Genomic DNA, 18,962 nt, shown 5'->3' on the forward strand with positions numbered 1-18,962 from the left:
ACCAACGTTCATGTTTTTGTTTTTGTTTTTGTTTAAAGGGTTGAGCCAGCTATCTCATGTCAGGTGAATAGTGGTGGGACCCATATATTTTACAATTTTTTATAAATATATCTAAACTCATCTTAACATCTAAACTTATCTTAGATAGATCTCGTAAAATTCACTGCACTATCTCAACTCACTATTGTTCATAAAGAAGTCAGTTCATCTCAATTCAACTTAACATCCAAACGCTGCCTAACTTTGTTAACCATCGAGTTTCTTGAGCATTTAATTAGTTCTCACATTTTAAAGAGAAATCCCAATTTTATTAATAGATTGGCTGGATTTTAAGTTTGAACATATATAAGACATGTATGCACTAATGTGAAGTAATCATTAATTGTTATTTAATTAAGAGAATTGAATTTTCTAATTTATGGATTAAATATGAAAACAGTCTACATGATTTGCTCCGAAATCAAATTACTCTCCTCCCCACTTTTATTTATATATTGAGGATTTTAGTTGATGTGATCTTACTTTCTGCCGTCGAGAAGTCATTTTTGAACTGTTATCAGGCCACGTACGCTAATATGTTACTTCTTAATAAAGAACTAAAAAACATAAAAATGGATAAGACTTAAAAGAAAATTGATAGAAAACTCTTTAATTCCCTTGTAAGGAGGGGTGGTGGTGGAGGCCGATGATCCTCCCCAACCTAGGTCACTTCTTGTCTTATTTAATTTTATAAATGAGATAAGATGAATAGAGATTAAAGTTAAAAATTAAATAAAATATTATTAAAATATATGTTTTTAATATTATTTTTATTTTAAAATTTAAAAAAATTAAATTGTTTATTTTATTTTGTGTAAAAATTTAAAAAAATTATAATATATAGATAAAATAAGATATTGAAATGAGTTGAGAAGAATTATAAAAACCAACGAGCTCAGTGGCCCAGACTAGACTGCCCAAAAGTGGTGGAGCCATCTCGAGATATGGGGTTTCCTTGAGAGAATGATCATTTCCCTTCACCCCCATGACCATGGTATAGGGTTCCCTTTCCTCTCCAAGATAGGGAAATTATCCCTTCCACTACCTTCAAATACTCTTTATCTTTGTTATCTATATTTATTTTCTTATATTTTATGTACTTTTTTCATGTATTTTGAAACATGGAAATTAAAACTAGATTAGTTTTTTAAAAGATGTTTTCTTTATCGGATTTGTCATAATTGGACTAGTTGACAGTGATTAATATAAGAAGTTAAAATGCGTCACATTACCATAGGTAGAGTAATATATATTATATATATATATATATACAGTAAAACAGGTAGAGTTTGAAACGAAAGCGAATTAATTAAGTTCCTTGGGCCTTGGAGCCGGGGAGTGTTCTGGCCTTCTGCACACGGGCCTAAAGAATGGAGCATGAGCTGCTGCATGTATTTGTTGAAATTTATTATGTATTAGTCACTATTTATTTTTGTATTTTATATTTATAATTTTATTTTTTTATAAGATATAAAATATTTTTTACAAGATATAAAATATGAGATGGTAAATAGTGATTAATGAGAAAAATTTTAACTAACTTTTTCACATACTTAACCCAAAATATGAAAAAAAAAATAGATTTGGCGTTAAGTCCGGATGTTACATTTTTCATAAGATGTAGAGTGTGAGATGGTGAATAGTGACTGATAAGAAAAAAATTTTATATTGCTACACCAATATATCGTAGCAGGCAAAGGCTATATATTTTCGTGTCTTTGAATTTGATTTTTGAATGAGCATATATGGTAGCCTCAAAATTACTTCTTTCAGGCCTTTGAGCGAATATAGATAAAGATATCTGTAAATTTCACATTAAACACGACGGTACCATACAATCCTACAGAAATTATGGCAATCAAAACGCGCGCATTTTTACATCTTACTGGCCGGCAAGAAAAGTGTCTGGTCTTTTAAGGCTCAGCATTCAAAAATTGAAATGGGGAGAGCGGGGTTGAGGGGAAAGACATGCCATGGTGAATAATAATAAAAATACCAACTTTTTGAAAAGAAATAATTCAAACAATTCAAAAACAGCTAAAGTAGTTTGTACATACGCAGTGCAGTAGCTTTAATTACTAAAGCAGAAATAACCATGAGAATTCAGTAACCTTTCCTTTCCATTTTGCCTCTAAGGGATTTCAAATTGGAAGTCAAGATCGACCAAACCAGTTGGTAGCCTTTGGAGGGAGCTAGCTAGCCTTTCTCTTTATTTTCGGTTGGAAGTTGGAACTACCGGCAACATCATCAAAGTATAAATTAGCCTTGCATGGGAAGTGACGAAAGCTCAAATGTATGAAGCTGATCTTCCTCGTAAACGAATATGATTTTTCTTATCATTATTAATTGTTTTCTAAGTTGTTCATGTGTGTGCATGGAAAAGATCATCTTCCTTTGAAGTAAACCCGAATTGTTTTACTGATCATTACTACTTAAAGAGATGTTTTCTTTTGTGCCGGAGAAGCATCCTTAAATTAAACTATATATGGGCCATGGCGCGTAACCAACGAAAGTTGAGTAAAGAACATACATTTAAATTCTTTACTCGAGTCATGGTGTTATCAGTAGTAAATAATACGAAAAACATATATATATATATATATATATATATATATATATATATATATATATAGGAGAAGCCATCTCTGAAAGACAAGACTCTTATGGATCGAGGAACCTGCTAACTTTGCGTCTCGAAGTTGCAAATTGAAACCCTAAGATGATGTCCCACGAGACATGATTACTAAGAAAATAAAAGAACACGGGCCGAGGATTATTTTGACTCCCTTGCTTCATCGCTGAAAGACAAGACGAATATGTACAACTATCTCCCCTTGGTCATGTCTTAGGTTATCCTTACTTTATTAGGACTATCAAACTCGTGTGGTTGCTCAGTACCAATATTCATTCCCTTGTAATTTTGTTTTTCTTTTTAAGAAATACTCTAATCACAAAGTGATTACATAAAAATAATTTTATAATCTGATGTGGTTTGATATGGTTTGTTAGATTATAAAATTACTTTTATTGTAAAGTAGATCCGACGGATCATATAAAGTCACGTCAGTTTGTGATATTATTTTAGTATAATCACTTTGTGACTGTAGCACTCCTAAAAAACTTATAAACATAAGCCTCACACCCTGCATAACTATTTAAAAAATATGTCATTTTACTTTTTTACCCACATAATGAAAATGATTCCAGACATATTTGTAAGTAAAATAGGATAAAAAAGTAAAATGACATGTTTTTAAGTGAGTGTGCAGGGTGTGAAACTTATAGATAGCACTGCTCTAAATATAATTAACCAATTTAATCTTGAAAAAAAAAATATGCACAAGAAAATCAGTCACGCTCTGTTTTGAAACAAAGATGCGCTCTCGTCCTTCACACAGAGTCTCCTATTCATGTTTTCTTAACCATGGACAGGTAAAGATTGTAAATAATGCACTGTCCTGGCCTGTTGCCCTGGTTGGTTTTCACATCCTGTAAAGAATCTAAAGATGACTTGCAAAATGCATAAAATGACAGACAAAGTGGAGCGGGAGCATAGTAAAAAGACTTAATTAACCTAAGCATCTAATGAAATGGACATCATGGGTGGTTTGGTAATGCCTAGGCAAGGAAGGATAATCTAGTCATTCACCGCTTAAATCAAGAGCCTTTGAAGAGGTTACGACCATCATGAAATGGTGGCCATCATTGACAGATTCGTCGCTTACACGACTCCCATGACCTTAGTTTATTATGTTTTTCAAACAGACCTTGGAATAATTTAACAAACCTATCATGTTAAAAGCCTTGTTTAAGCAAACCAAAGCAAAGCTGTGTGGGAGGGAGACAGAGTGGTACTTTCTTGTCTACTTTAAAATCAGAGGTAAAATGGTGGGGTTTGGAGGCTTCTTAAATGTAGTTGGAAGAGAGAAGAGGCTCTTCATGTCACTTTCACATCATGTGCTTGAGCAAGCTTCAGTAATCATGACTGCTTTCACCCTTCACATATAAGTATACACTACAAATACAAACCTCCTCCAAAGGTAGAATATCACCAATCTCTCCGTATTTTACCATGTATCCCTTCACCTTCCGACATGGTTGAAACCTTATGGATACAGCTTTCAACCACCAACAAGAAAGACAAGGAACTCAGCAGCAAAATCAGCACCTCAAGCTTTGTCTGCCATTGGGGAGGTTCAGAAGCTTTGATAACCGGAACCCGTTTTGCGTTATAAGGTTTTGGGTATCAAAGTCTCTCCGGAATTTGTATCGCAGAGTTTGTTTCTCAAAAGGGTTTTGCTTGAGAGGGCTTCGGTATAATGGTATGGTGGTAAACAACTCTGTTTTTTGTGCTTCGTCCGGTCTTGTTGAAGAAGGGAAAGCTGTAATGGAGGTTTTGACTGAAAATAATGAAGGCATTGAAGAAGGAAATGAACAGTGCAAGGAAAACGTTAGTCAGGATCATGCATTAGCGTATTTGGTTGAAGAAGAGCTCCGTGAGAGCAGTTCGAGCTCTGATATTTTCTCGTCTGAGACGACAGGCCATGAGAAACAGAGTCATAGCAGCTCCGAGTCATCTTCTCCAACTTCATTGGGTTGGCCTATTCAGAAAGCTGAAGTATCTTTTTTCACTAGTACCAATGGTAATGAAGCTGAGGGGAAACCCCAGTCGGGCGATAGAGTATTCGAAAAACAAGGTTCAGAAATATCAGGTTTCTCTCTCTCTCTGACACATTCATTACCCAATCAAAAATGTTGAATTGGTATTATATAGTTAAAGTAACAGATTTTGATTTTGGGATTATAGAGATTGAAATGATGAAGGAAAGATTTTCAAAATTGTTGCTTGGAGAAGACATGTCAGGTTGTGGAAATGGGGTTTGCACGTCATTGGCTATTTCAAATGCCATTACTAATCTTTGTGGTATGCAATTATTCCCAATTGCTTATAGTTCTTCTTGGCATCTTTGCTACAGTTGTTCGCAATGCATTTTTATGGCAAGACTACTGAATTGTATATCCTTATGGTTATTGCTCAATTCCCGTTTGATTTTGTAGCCACTCTATTTGGGCAACTATGGAGATTGGAACCTCTACCCTCTGAGAAAAAAAGGATGTGGCGAAGGGAGATGGATTGGCTTCTTTGTGTTAGCGATTACATGGTCGAGTTGATACCTACTTGGCAGACATTTCCAGATGGCAGCAAACTCGAGGTAAAATATAATTTCATTATGGATGTTAGAAGATGTCTAAATTTGAACCGAACTGAATTGAGTTCGATCAAGAAACCAAATGCAACTTATATGATATTTTTGAACCTACCATCACATTGCAATGTAGGATCATTTCTTCTACGCATTAATGCTGGACGAATTTGCAAATTGGTTACCACTTTATGGGAGACTCAAAATTCCCTTCAATTTTATAACCCAAACATTTTCTACAATTAGAAGACATACAGACATAACATGTAAACTTAACCTGTTAAATGCTGGATCCCACACTGTCCACACAAAATTTAATGATGTGGGATTCAAGTATTGCATCTATCTTTCTCCCAATTATGAAGTGTTTGGGTCCAAAAATTAAGGATGCTTAGGTCATAAATACAATGGTGCATTAAGCTTCTTTGGGATGCTTGAATGAACTCTAATAGTGTTCCTTTTTATGACCTTTTAAAACTTGATTGGTACCCATGTAATGCTAACCGAAGTAGGGTGGTTTGACTTGTTTTCACCTTGTAATGCAGGTCATGACTTGCAGACCCCGCCCAGATCTTTATGTTAATCTTCCGGCCCTACGTAAATTGGATAACATGCTTCTTGTAAGTACCTTGAGGACATGTGACTCTGTAAAATACATCCAGTTTTAAGAGGTCGTTATGAGTTCAACTCCGGCCTTTTGCAGGAAATATTAGATAGCTTTGTCGATACAGAGTTCTGGTATGTTGACCAGGGTATTCTGGCCCCAGAGGTGGATGGGTCATCCTCATTTCGAAGAGCACTTCCACGCCAAGAGGAGAAGTGGTGGTTGCCTTTGCCCCAAGTGCCTCTTGGCGGCCTCCACGAAAATTCAAGAAAGCAGTTGCAGCACAAGCGTGACTGCACAAACCAAATCTTAAAAGCTGCCATGGCTATCAACAATATTGCTTTAGCTGATATGGAAGTCCCTGAATCATATTTGGAAGCTCTTCCGAAGGTATAAAAGTCTCAGTATTTCTAGTGTTGGAATATATAGAGAAACATGGTTGTTGATTGTTGATCTAACTTGGTTTCAGAATGGAAGAGCTAGCTTGGGAGACCTCATTTATCGATATATTTCATCAGATCAATTTTCTCCTGAATGTCTACTTGATTGCCTCGACTTATCTTCAGAACATCAAGCTATTGAAGTTGCTAATCGAGTGGAGGCCTCAATGTTTGTGTTCCACAAAAGGACAACCTCAAAACCTGCCAATAATGCAACCCGATCCAACTCAAAGTCATCATGGGAAATGGTTAAGGAGCTGATGGTTGATGCAGAAAAAAGGGAATTGCTAGCAGAAAGAGCAGAAACCTTACTACTTTGCTTGAAGCAGCGATTACCGGGTCTCCCACAGACAACCTTAGATATGAGTAAAATCCAATACAACAAGGTTAGTATATTTGTCTTCGCCATTATGAGCATGTGTTTTACTACGAATGCCTTTTGATTTCGATTCTAACAGTTATTTGATCAAACTTATTCTTTCATCCAGGATGTTGGGAAATCAATTCTCGAGAGCTACTCGAGAGTGTTGGAGAGCCTGGCCTTCAATATTGTAGCACGTATTGACGATCTTCTATACGTGGATGACTTCGCTAAGCAATCAGATCAATTCTCATCACTCTCCAAAGCTGGTGTGATTGCTCACAAGAGCATTCCGATATCATTTCCAGTGCCTGTCTCAAGCAGTCCATATAAAACAGCTTTCACCACACCATGCTTTTCACCATCACAACGATTTAGCCCTGGAAAGGGAGAAAGATCGCCACTCATCACTAGCAGCAAGATTCCACATCGTGGGATCGGAGTGAAAAAGGTTCTAACAGATTATCTAAGTATTGATGCCAATCTAGAGAATTTTGAAATTCCTATTGATAGATCAGATACTAGACCCAACACATTACGAGAAGCGGCAGCATCTCAAACTGGAATTGAATCTGCTGGCTGTTAAAAAGTTGCAAGCCCACCAGCAAAGGACTCAATCGTGGAAGAATGGACCTTGAGTTTGGGGGCCTTTTCAACTCCACTTTTGAATTGTAAGTCAGCTCTTTTCTATTTACTTTTCAAAGGGAAGAAGGTATATATGAGATTGAGTGTTCTTGTAATGAGATATCTATAATAGTGATGAGTTGTATGCTTCATGTTTCTCATAGGCATTTTGAATTCTTCAGTTCCGAGTTTGTTTCTTATTGACCAAACTCGAACTGTGCATGTAAACAGAGATATTACTGAAGTATATGTTGAGGAATAATTTCACATTGTCTGTGGACAAGGTCTTGTACATGTTTATAAGGAATGTGCAATTCTCTCTTGTAGAACCGGTTTTAATGAGGTGAGTTAAGCCCATGAATTTCTTCATGATATCAGAGCCTGCCAAAAGACGAATGTGGGCCCACACTACTTATCCTGTGACAAGGATCAGAAAAAAAATATTGGCATGCACGTGAGGGAGGATGTTTAGGAATAATCTCACATTGCCTGTAGACAAGGTCTTTGGCATGTTTATAAGGAATGGCCAATCCTCTCTTGTAAAACTGGTTTTATAAGATGAGTTAAACCCATAAATTTCTTTAGTATATGCTTCTCTGGATTAAATAAATGAATTCAAATTCATATATCACGACATCAGTCAACATAAGTTTATAATGATAAATCCAGGAATAGATGTTTAGGAAATGGCCTTACATGTTTGGCACACTATTGAAGTGCTTAGGGGATGTAGCATTGTGTGGCTGTGTATTAGCAATAACAAACTCACCTCAATGGAAGAGGCCAGCTCAGCATCTGCATCAAATAAACAAATACCTCACAAGCCATAGAATGATCTAGAATAAGTTGTATACGTGTATCATTATGTTAGAAAGAATATTCCTTATCACTTGTGTATAAATAGACTCTGAAAGAATATTCCTTATCACTTGTGTATAAATAGACTCTGTGTAAAGCATACAATGTAAGGGAAAATCTTCCATTTTAGACTCACACTTTCTTCGTGTTATCTATTTTTCATTATGGTATCAAGAGCCGTGTAAGGACTCGCGTCCTAACTAGTCATGGCATAATCACAAAAATTTTCCCTGCCTTATCCCTCCCACTTTATTACTGTCAAGTTAAACCATGACAATTATCTGTTGTGGAAAGCACAACTTATGCCTTGCCTCAATAGCCAAAATGTCTATGGATACATTGATGGGATTAGCGTTGCGCCTAACTCGCTCGATGAATGTCTCACAAAACCAAATCCCGCTTATTTGGCCTGAAAACGGAAAGATCAAGCCATCATGACCATTCTCATCTCCTCCCTCTCCGAAAATGTGATAGCTCATGTTATTGATGCATCCACTTCACGTGAAATTTGGATCTGTCTGGAGGAACTCTTTGCGTCTCAATCTCAATCCCGTACTATGCAACTTCAGTATCAACTCACCACACTTAAAAAATATTCGGATTCTGTTGTTGACTATTATCAGAAAGCAAAACTCATTCTTGACACTCTTGCTGCTAGTGGTAAAGTTCTAACCTCATATGATTTCATTACGTATGTGTTGGCTGGTTTGGGCACCGATTTTGATTCGGTTGTCACCTCCATTACTAATCGAGTTGATCCCCTCACCCCTTCCCAAGTCTATAGCCATCTCCTTATTCATGAATCCAGAATCTCTCACCAACAGAAAACCCTCACTGCCTCCCCTGAATTTTCGGCTAACTCCACTACCACAAACTCCACAAATTTCAGTAACAGAGGAAGAGGATCATCTCGAGATAGAGGGGGTCACAGAGGTCGTGGTCTTGGCCATAATGGTGGTCAGTTTACTCTTTCTCACTTTTTTCCAAATCATCCCTCATGTCAAGTTTGTCATAGACAAAGTCACACTGCCATCCAATGTTACTATAGGTTTGATCACAGTTATCAATCTCCCCCTCCTCCCTCCTTATTAGCCAATTTCACCTCTGCACCATCCTCTACTAATGACACTGCTTCCTTGGTCGACAATAACTGGGGAGACAAGCAAGTTCGTGTAGGTGATGGAACTTCTTTGCCCATTCACCACATTGGCAGCTCCAGCGTCCCTGCATCTTTTGGCAATCTTCTTCTCTCTCAACTCTGTCATGTTCCATCTCTTTCAAAAAATTTAATCTCGGTTAAAAATTTTTGTGAAGATAATTTTGTTTTCTTCGAATTTTATTCATCTTGTTTCTATGGGAATGATTCATGCCTAAGGATAAAGGATTAGCGCGCTATTGAAGCGCTTAGCACCTCCCTTGACAATCATATTTGAGTGAATCAATTTCATTTGAGAAAATTCAAAATATCTGGAAAAAAAAAACTATTGATTAAATACATTATGATTATCAAAGTGTTTAACGAAAAGATTGTTCTCAACTGGTTGTGGACATTTGGAAGCACCTGTTCACAAGCATAAACACGTAGAATATGGCCATAAATATAGTTAATGGGAAATGATATTTGTAGTCTCGAAATGTGTGGTTTCTGTGTATTCTTTTTGAAAATAATAAGTAAATCTGAAATTTAAAATTAATTTTTTAATAATAATCTTTAATTTTTTAAAAAGAGTACGTGAGAACTGCCATTGAGAATCCCCACCGACAAGGCAAATTTTATTTTTCCACACAACTTATTAAAAAGTAATTTAATTGTCGGGAGCCAGAGTTGCGTTTTCCGTATGTATGATAGGCAACTGAGGTTTCCCCTTATTTTTTTGTCAAACGTTATCTTAAGCAATTTTGTCTTAGCTTCCAGCGAAGTCGTTGTAGTATAGTGGTAAGTATTCCCGCCTGTCACGCGGGTGACCCGGGTTCGATCCCCGGCAACGGCGATTTGCTTTTTGTCAAAATTTGTTGTTTTTGGCTTTTAAAGCAGATGTCTTTTTGTTTTGTTTTGTTGGCCGCACTCGGACTGTTTCCTGCCCTTGTCGGTAGCCATGGATACGAGTGCTGCCTAGAGCTCTTTAAAGATCTTTTTTATGACAAGCAACTTGCAAGATTACTCTAAAAAACTTGGGGATTGTGATAATTTTCTGTCTAAGCAACCAGGTGATGAGATTTCCCTAACAATTTCTTGTAAATATCACCAGATCAATGGAACACGTACGTGTTAGTTCACCTATTCAGTCTGCCATTGTTAAAAGGTGATCCGTGAAGTTAGTGAACTTTAAAAAGATGGCATTAAGATTAAAAACAATACCAAGTTTTTGGAGTCTTGGAACGGTTGTCCCCCAACGCTATAATTAGTTTCATTGTAATTAGTTTTGCAGAATTTGGTAATTGTGGGTCGGTTTGTTGCAGTTACACTTTAAAACATATGATTCCTGTAGCTCAGAATGAGAAAAAAAAGTCATATTTTTGGGTTTAGTCTGCTTTAAGACTTGTTGGGATGAGTTATTTTTAAATATCAAAGCTGGGTTTTCAGGTGTTATGAGGTCGTCGACTGTGGTAGGTGTCTAGAGGCTGGTCACAAGATTCCAGAAATAATGTGCGGAAAGGGGCCAATATGTTCGATGGCGGTAGTGGAGTTTTACAGAAGGCTGAGGTGGCTGGATTTTGAGCCTTTACACGTAATCCACTATCACTAATGGTTGCATCTGGAAGGATTGAGAATTTGAGAGACGGGATGGCATTCATGGTGGAGACACCAACCTTGATTGGACTAAAAGGAAGTAGATGTTGCACAGACCAGTTTTATTTAGAGAAATGAAGAAATTCATGGTCTAACTCATCAAATAAAATCGATTCTATAAGAGATAATTGTTCATTCCTTATAAACATGCCTAAAACCTTGTTGACAATGTCAAATTATTCCTCAACAAGTGGTACAATATTTTTGTTTTAGTGCAACATCCATTATACCGAAGTGGGTGATAGGAAGAAGCACTTTTTTAGCAGAGTTTCAGTATAAAAACTGTCTAGAGGGTAAAGGTTTCTGCATTGTAAGATAGCAAAGATTCAAAGAAGTTTCTGCATTCTGATATACGGGAATGGAGGCTCCAATGAAGTTCATCTGCCTTTTGGGATTGCTTGTCATTGTCAGCACGGCTGGGCCAGACTCGGTTGATGGGGCAAGCGCATGTGGGAAATCTACTCCAGACAATGAGGCTTTCAAGCTTGCTCCTTGTGCAGAGGCGGCACAGGATGAGGCAGCAGCTGTTTCTGACAATTGCTGCCTCCAGGTGAAGAGAATAGGCCAAAACCCAAGTTGTCTATGTGCCGTCTTGCTTTCTAACACTGCCAAAAGCTCAGGAATCAAGGCTGAGGTTGCTATCACCATCCCCAAGCGCTGCAACATTGCAAACCGTCCAGTCGGATACAAGTGCGGACGTAAGTAAACCTCATTCTTATTAGGCAAACGCTACGGCCTTCTGTACTTGATCTTGTCATTTACCGACACACTTGTTCATTGTTTTGTAATCCTACAGAAAATAATGTTTTTCATTTTATAAGATTTTTTATCCTTTTTGTTTTATGTTTTTCTCATCACTTACTAGAATCATTGTTGTCAACATTGCAGCGTACACGTTGCCTTGATGGAACATAAGGTGCTGAAGGCTATGGACAGAGGCATACATATATATATATATATATATATATATATATATATAAGCTACTTAAAAAGTCTGGTAGCTATTGGTGTAGCAATGGCCGAAGCTTTGGCATTGTAAATTTAGGCAATAAAAAGCTAGCACCTTGTAATATTGTATGCCTCGTATTAAATAATACTTTCATAATCAATGAGTGTGAACTTTTGAGTTTCAAATCGTTGTCTTGGTTTATTCTGTCTAGAGTTCTCTTTAGGACAAAAGTGTCTTAAAAGCAACCGTCAGCTCACAAGCTTCACAGCTAAAGGATTCAAGCGCAATCACATAACCAACACTGCACTGCATGCACTGTTATCCTCTGTAATAGGACTGTTTATCCGACCCGACCCGATAAAGAGGTATTCCGATTGGCTTGTTATGTGGTTGGCCGATTACCCAACCCGAAAAAGTTTCCAAAGGAACGGGTATTCCGACCTGATTTTTGTTTTTTTACTTATTATTTTTTTTTCCCCTTCTTCTTCTTCTTCTTCTTCTTTTTTAATTTTTTCATCTATACAAAAAATAAGCGAGTAAAATTGCATCCAATTAGAATGATTTCACTGTACTGGTTTTTTTTGTTTTTGTTTTTTGCAATAAAATAAACTGAATTAGAATGATTTCAGAGGTGGATCAGTCCAACAAACAAGTACGCCTGAGCTCACTATACAGTTTCATTAGCAATAGTTTTTGCAATAAAATAAATTGAATTTGGTAGAACGGTTGTAGGTAAATATCATTTTGATGGGGATAATCATAGATGATTGGGAGGGTTCAGATGTTTATATTTCTAATGAAACGATTATTTAAAAAAACAAAGGGAAAAGAAATGCTTATGATTACTGAAATTGAAATTTTCTGTAGCGGCTGCTAGCTCGACATAATCAAAGCTCCTTCAAGACGGCTTGGGTCTGGGAATCCCATCATTGTCAATCCTCAGATTCTTAGTGAAAAACTTGTGGCTTGCAATCAGCAAGGGAATGATGGATAACCTCTTCGCAGATTTCCTCTTCAAGGCCTCGATCACGGACTTCCTCTTCAAATCACGGACTTCCACTGAGACCTACCGTAGCTCTCTTGGAGTTGAGAAGTTGGCGCCAGTTTTTGCGTGGGAGAGATACACGAACTGAAACTACTATCATTTGTGGTTCAAGTCGAGACAGTGAGAAAGAGGGACATGTAAAAATGAAAATGATCAGGTAACGGGTAATACCCGTTAAAATGAGAAACGGTGCGGCCATTTCCTCGTTTTCGATTTTACCCGTGAATGGGTCAAGTTTTTGGGTCGACTGAATTCAAAAAATCGGGTCGGGTAAGCGGCTTATTTGTTTAGCTGAGTTTGTAACAACAATACTAGACCTAGAATATTCCATTCTTTGTATTATTTCAACTCATGTCTATAAAACATCAATTGTAATAGCCTTCTCAATATAATGAAATACATAAAAACTCTTTACTGCAACATAGAACCAGAGCCCTTCAAGGACTAACATCCGCCCTTCAAGGACTAACATCCATGGCTTCCTCACCAGATTCATCTTCTTCCACCCTACCTCACCCAAATTTCTCCCACACAATTTCTGTAAAACTCACACCAGAACATTATTTACTACGGAAGGTTCAGCAAGTTCCATATCTATGTGGTCAATGTCTTTACAAATACGTCAATGGTTCTTGTTCTCCCCTACAAACCATAGCTCGATGACCTCACCCTAAACCCAACATATGATATCTGGCTGCAACAAGACCAGTTGGTACTGTCTACCCTTATCTCCTCCCTTTCTGAACCTCTTATTGCTCAGGTTGTTGGCTGTGAATATGCACAAGCCGTATGGCTCTCTCTTGAGTCCACCTATCCATTAGTTTCACAAGCACGCCTAATCCAAATCCAACTGCCGCTTGCATCTTCAAAGAAAGGATCTGACCCCATTTCGACTTATTTTCATTGAGCTAAAACTCTGGCAAATACAAAGGCAGTTGTTGGTCGTCCCTTACCACCTGCTGAATTTGTCCCATATCTCCTTGCGGGTCTTGGCTCTGAGTATGATGCTCTTGTATCTTCACTCACCACTCGACTCAAACCAATCACCCCTGATGAGTTGCTCGAGCACTTGCTGGCTCATGAAGCACGCTTACTTCATCACTCAGACACAACCATCTTCCCCACGGAGACCTATTCCAATTTCACAGCCAAATTCTCCTTTGCTTCACGTGGCCGAGGGCCTCGTGGTGGTCAACACTTTTATCGTGGACGTAATGGTGGCCTTTATAATCTAAACCGTGGTCATGGAAGTCATTCAGGTAACACCGGTACTAGGTCCTCATCACCAATTGACCAATGTTTAATATGTCAGATATGTAGTCGACAAGGCCACTCGACGCTCACATGTCTTTATATATTCAATCAAGCTTATACTATTGCCCCTCCCATCATTGCAAATGTTTCTTTCTCAAATAATCTTTCGGATGCAAGCTAGTACCTGGACACTGTAGCCATAAACCACATCACAAGTGATCTGGCTAACCTAAATTTGCAAGCTGTTGTGGAGAAGATCAGCTGCGTGTTGGTGATGGCTCTATCATGTCCATCTCTCACTCTCGTTCAACTTCCTTCTCTTCTCCCTCAAATACATTTCTTCTTAATAAAATTCTTTGTGTTCTCTCCTTTCAAAAGAATCTAATCTCAATCCGTCAATTTTACATCGATAATGATGTGTTCTTTGAATTTTTCTCTAACTTTTTATGTGTTAAGGACTGCAAATCAGGAAAACTCTTTCTTCAAGGGACCATAAATAATGGTCTCTATTTCTTTTAATCACCAGCTGCTAGGAGTGCTACTCGTCCCCTACGATGCGAGGCCATCCCATCCTCTCATGAAGCAGGGGGTGGGGTTTTCACCCCCTTCCCCCGCCCCTGCCCCCGCCCCCGGGATGTGGGGTGGGGTGTGCGGCGAATTGGGAATCCGTCCCGACTCATGTCTACTTAAAAAATAGACTATATTCCACTATGTTTAAAAATTATTCCTAGGTCTAAAAGTGATTAAAAGTACATTTTTAGATCCAAATTGTAAATTTAAATTTTGTAAATATGACTATAATTTAAAATTTATATATTTTTTAAATTTGCTAGTGCATACTTTGTGAACAACTCTAACAAATTGTAATATATACTTATATATACATAATTTTAAAATATAAATATATATTTATGTTTATATATATAATATTTATATATATATATATATAAACATGTAAGAGGGGGTGAGGCGGGGTTGGGCCCTCCCCGCCCCCTGCCATGCGGGGGTGGGGCAGCAGGGTGTGGGGCCGCACTGCCCACCCCTACCGACTGCTCCTCCATCTACTTTGACCAGTACCCTGTCGATTCCACTGTGACACTCTCGACTTGGTCATCCCTCCATCAAGCTCGTTCGCTTCTTGTCCAACAACATGATCTGCCATATGACCACTCCATGGTCCCATTCTGTGATGCATGTGCTAAGGCTAAAATTCATAGAATTTCAGCTTCTCCCGATTAAATAAATCTATTGCTCCATTTCAACTTGTTTTCTCAGAATTATGGGGACCATCCTCTCGTGTTTCTCATTATGGTTATAAATTTTATATCACGTTTGTAGACGACTTCTCTCGGTACACAGTTATTTCCATTAAAATCTAAATCTCAAGCTTTTGATATCTTTGTCAAATTCAAAGCACAAGTTGAACTTCTATTTAACGAAAAAAAAAAAAAAACAATTTCAATCGGATTCGGGGTCTGAATTTAGGCCCTTTTCAAATTACTTAGCATCTTGTGGTATGCCCCTATACTTGGACACAATATGGCAAAAAATGGCATCGTCAAAAGAAGACACCGCCATATTGTTGACACAGGCTTGGCACTTATTGCTCATTGTTTGGTTCCATTAACCTTTTGGCCACATGCATTTCTTCATGTCGTTTATTTAATAAATATATTACCAACTCACACACTCCATAACTCATCTCCTTATTTTCTACTCCATTAAAAACATCCTGATTATAAAGGTGTTTGGTTCCGAATGTTGGCCTTTAACCACTCCATACAATACCCATAAATTCTCCTTTCGCTTGGTTCCATGTGTTTTTCTAGGACTGAGTCATGTCCACAAGGGCTACGTCTGTCATGATATCCCAACAAGTCAAACCTATATTTCCAAAGATGTTAAGTTCAATGAAGCTAACTTTCCATATGCTACTTTTCCTAAGCCCAAGCCCATCACTCAACCCACTCACGTGGCACTGTCTCTTTTTAACTTTAATTTCCCAACGGTCACTTCTCCTTCTTCTTCCTCTATTCTAGGCCCGCATCCTTCCTCCCCTGCATCTTCCCCACCACCCAGACGCACACCACCCAGACACAACACTTCTCAAATGAAATCTTAGCAACCTGCACATTCGATGGTCACCAGATCACACACTAACTCCCTTCGCCCTCGACAGTTTCATGATGGCGCCATCAAATGGCCTCCAACCCAGACTCCCCGTGCACTCTTCAGGAACCCAAACTCTGTACCAAAAACGCCTTCCAGCTACACCATCGCCCAACAGTATCTTGAGTGGCGTGAAGCTATGGCAAAAGAATTCAATGCCCTTCTTGCTAACCAAACTTGGCCATTAGTTCCAGCTTCAGGGGCTCTAAACATAGTCACCTATAAATGGGTTTTTCGCACCAAAAGACTTGTCGATGGCTCAATTGAACACATAAAAGCTCGTCTCGTCGTTAAGGGGTTTCTTCAACAGTCTAGTATAGACTTCGAAGAAACATTTAGCCCCGTTGTTAAAGCCACGATCTTCCGTGTTGTTTTTGCCCTAGTAGTTTCACAAAATTGGCCTATTCAGCAGTATGATGTGCAAAATGCGTTTTTGCATGGCCTTCTACACGAAATTGTGTTTATGGTTCAATCTCTTGGATTTTCTCGCCCTTAATTCCCTTCTCTTGCTTGCAAGTTAAACAAAACAATATATGGTCTTCGACAATCTCCCCGTGCATAGTATTCATGTCTGAGTTGTCGCCTAACAGACCTTGGATTCACCATCTCCTCAGCGGATCCATCTCTATTTTTGCACACATCTGGAACTGTCACCACTTTTATCTTGGTTTATGTTGATGACCTTTTGGTCATATGTTCCTCTCTACAATGTATTTATGATCTCATCTAAGCCTTGTGGATTGACTTCCCTATTACTGATTTTCACAATTTGTGCTACTTCTTGGGTGTTGAGGCAACGTCCATTTCAAAAGGCCTGCTTCTTACACATAAAAAATATATCATTGTTCTACTCCAGCAAACAAACATGCATCTTGCTAAGCCTGTTAAGTCTCCAATGGCCACTTCGGAAAAATTAAGTGCTTTCATTGGAAATTTATTTGAAGACCCCACTTTGTATTATAACACAGTCGGCTCCCTACAATACTTGTCATTTACATGGCCTAATCTTACCTTTGTTGTCAGTAAAGTGTGCCAATTCATGCACACTCCTCATGTACCTCATTGGCAAGCCGTTAAGTGCATCCTTAGATACCTCAATCCTTAGATACCTCAAACAAACATCTAATGTTGGTTTGCAAATCTCCCCATCTTCTACTTCAAATATCATTACATTTTCCGACGTTGATTGGGCGGGGTATCCCGATGATCGGAGATCAACCAATGGGTTTTGTATATTTCTTGGATGCAACTTAATCTCTTGGTCTTCGAAGAAACAACCCACCATCGCACATTTCTCCACAGAGGCTGAGTTCAAAGTTGTTGCCAACACTACTACTGAGGTAATTTGGCTGCAACATCTCTGTCGAGACCTTGGAATAACTCTCACTTGTGTTCCTCTACTTTATTGTGACAATTTGGGAGCAACTTAACTCTCCTCCAATTTGGTTTCTCACGCACGAGCAAAGCATGTCGAAATCGACTTTCATTTTGTCCTTGATCGAGTTCTTAATAAATAGTTGAATGTTGTTTTTATATCTGGAAAAGACTAGCTTGCAGACCTCCTCACAAAACCACTCTCGACAACTCATTTCACAAAATTATGTTCAAGTCTTCGTCTTCCTTTACTGCTTGACTTGAGGGGGGATGTTAAAGATAAAATTGTCTCTAAAACAACCGTCAGCTCACAAACCTCATAGCTAAAGGATTCAAGCGCAATCACATAACCAACACTGCACTACATGCACTGTTATCCTCTGTGACAAACCGCAAATACTAGGCCTAGAATATTCCATTCTTTGTATTCTTTCAACTCACGTCTATAAAGCATCAATTGTAAATAGCCTTCTCAATATAATGAAATACATAGAAACTCTTTACTGCAACACAATCGAATATTCAGAAACCAACCAAAGAAGCTGCTAGAAAGACAAAGGCCGAAAGTCGAAATAACAGAACAACAAGTTTTTAGGCCCATTCGAGACAGTGATTCATCAGAATATCAAAATCATTTGTAACTTTGCAAAGGTGTGGCTGAAGAATCTTTGTCAGCAAACTAAAATTTCTTCCAACGACCAGAACTTAACGACCACCGAAAAGGATCATCCCACCGTCACATGGATAAGGACTACTGCTTTAATGGGGTGGGTCACATGTTGGATAGGGAATAACCTCGAATCAAAATCTCAAGCTCGGATAAGAAAGAAAACAAAGAACAGTCCAGAGACAAACCGTCCATGAGATCGTCAGATAATTGTGCTCGCTGGGCCACACCTTTGAAAGCTGATTTAACGTGTAGCTATGCGTGGCACCTTGAGCGAAATCTAAACTCTTAAATGCATATGAAAAAGTAGTTGCATGGAACCTCACCATCATCAGCTACATGGGTCGACCCTTTTTTACTGTCGTAGAGAACGAGTCATGCTGCTAATTAATGCGTATTACTTAGCTGATGTTGTAGGCTTTTATATCAATAAAATATGCTTGATTAGTGTGTCAATAAACAGACTTACACATAAATTATGTGTAAAAAGCTTGGTATTAAAACGTCACCATCCGATAAGTCCAACATGTTGGGCGTCGGGTGGTCGAAAACGGGATATAATCTGGAAAAGAAAACACAAAGA

At 38.2% G+C, this 18,962-nt stretch overlaps 2 protein-coding genes and 1 non-coding gene across 3 annotated transcripts; all 3 read left to right on the forward strand.

The window, feature by feature from the left end:
* The first annotated feature begins 3,997 nt into the window (after positions 1-3,997).
* LOC109012040 (rop guanine nucleotide exchange factor 7-like) lies at positions 3,998-7,534 on the forward strand. The gene is made up of 7 exons (XM_018993474.2): positions 3,998-4,751; positions 4,847-4,963; positions 5,098-5,252; positions 5,789-5,863; positions 5,947-6,237; positions 6,317-6,673; positions 6,776-7,534. The coding sequence occupies exons 1-7, from the start codon at positions 4,148-4,150 to the stop codon at positions 7,232-7,234; spliced, it is 2,058 nt and encodes a 685-aa protein (XP_018849019.2). The 5' UTR covers positions 3,998-4,147; the 3' UTR covers positions 7,235-7,534.
* Positions 7,535-10,049: 2,515 nt separating this feature from the next.
* On the forward strand, positions 10,050-10,121 carry TRNAD-GUC. The gene has a single exon. It is a non-coding gene; the product is annotated as a tRNA-Asp (tRNA).
* Positions 10,122-11,218: 1,097 nt separating this feature from the next.
* On the forward strand, positions 11,219-12,055 carry LOC109012049. The gene is made up of 2 exons (XM_018993484.2): positions 11,219-11,619; positions 11,810-12,055. The coding sequence occupies exons 1-2, from the start codon at positions 11,280-11,282 to the stop codon at positions 11,824-11,826; spliced, it is 357 nt and encodes a 118-aa protein (XP_018849029.1). The 5' UTR covers positions 11,219-11,279; the 3' UTR covers positions 11,827-12,055.
* Positions 12,056-18,962: the final 6,907 nt, after the last annotated feature.

Source organism: Juglans regia, chromosome 4, assembly GCF_001411555.2.
Source record: "Juglans regia cultivar Chandler chromosome 4, Walnut 2.0, whole genome shotgun sequence".
Classification (NCBI taxonomy): Eukaryota; Viridiplantae; Streptophyta; class Magnoliopsida; order Fagales; family Juglandaceae; genus Juglans; species Juglans regia.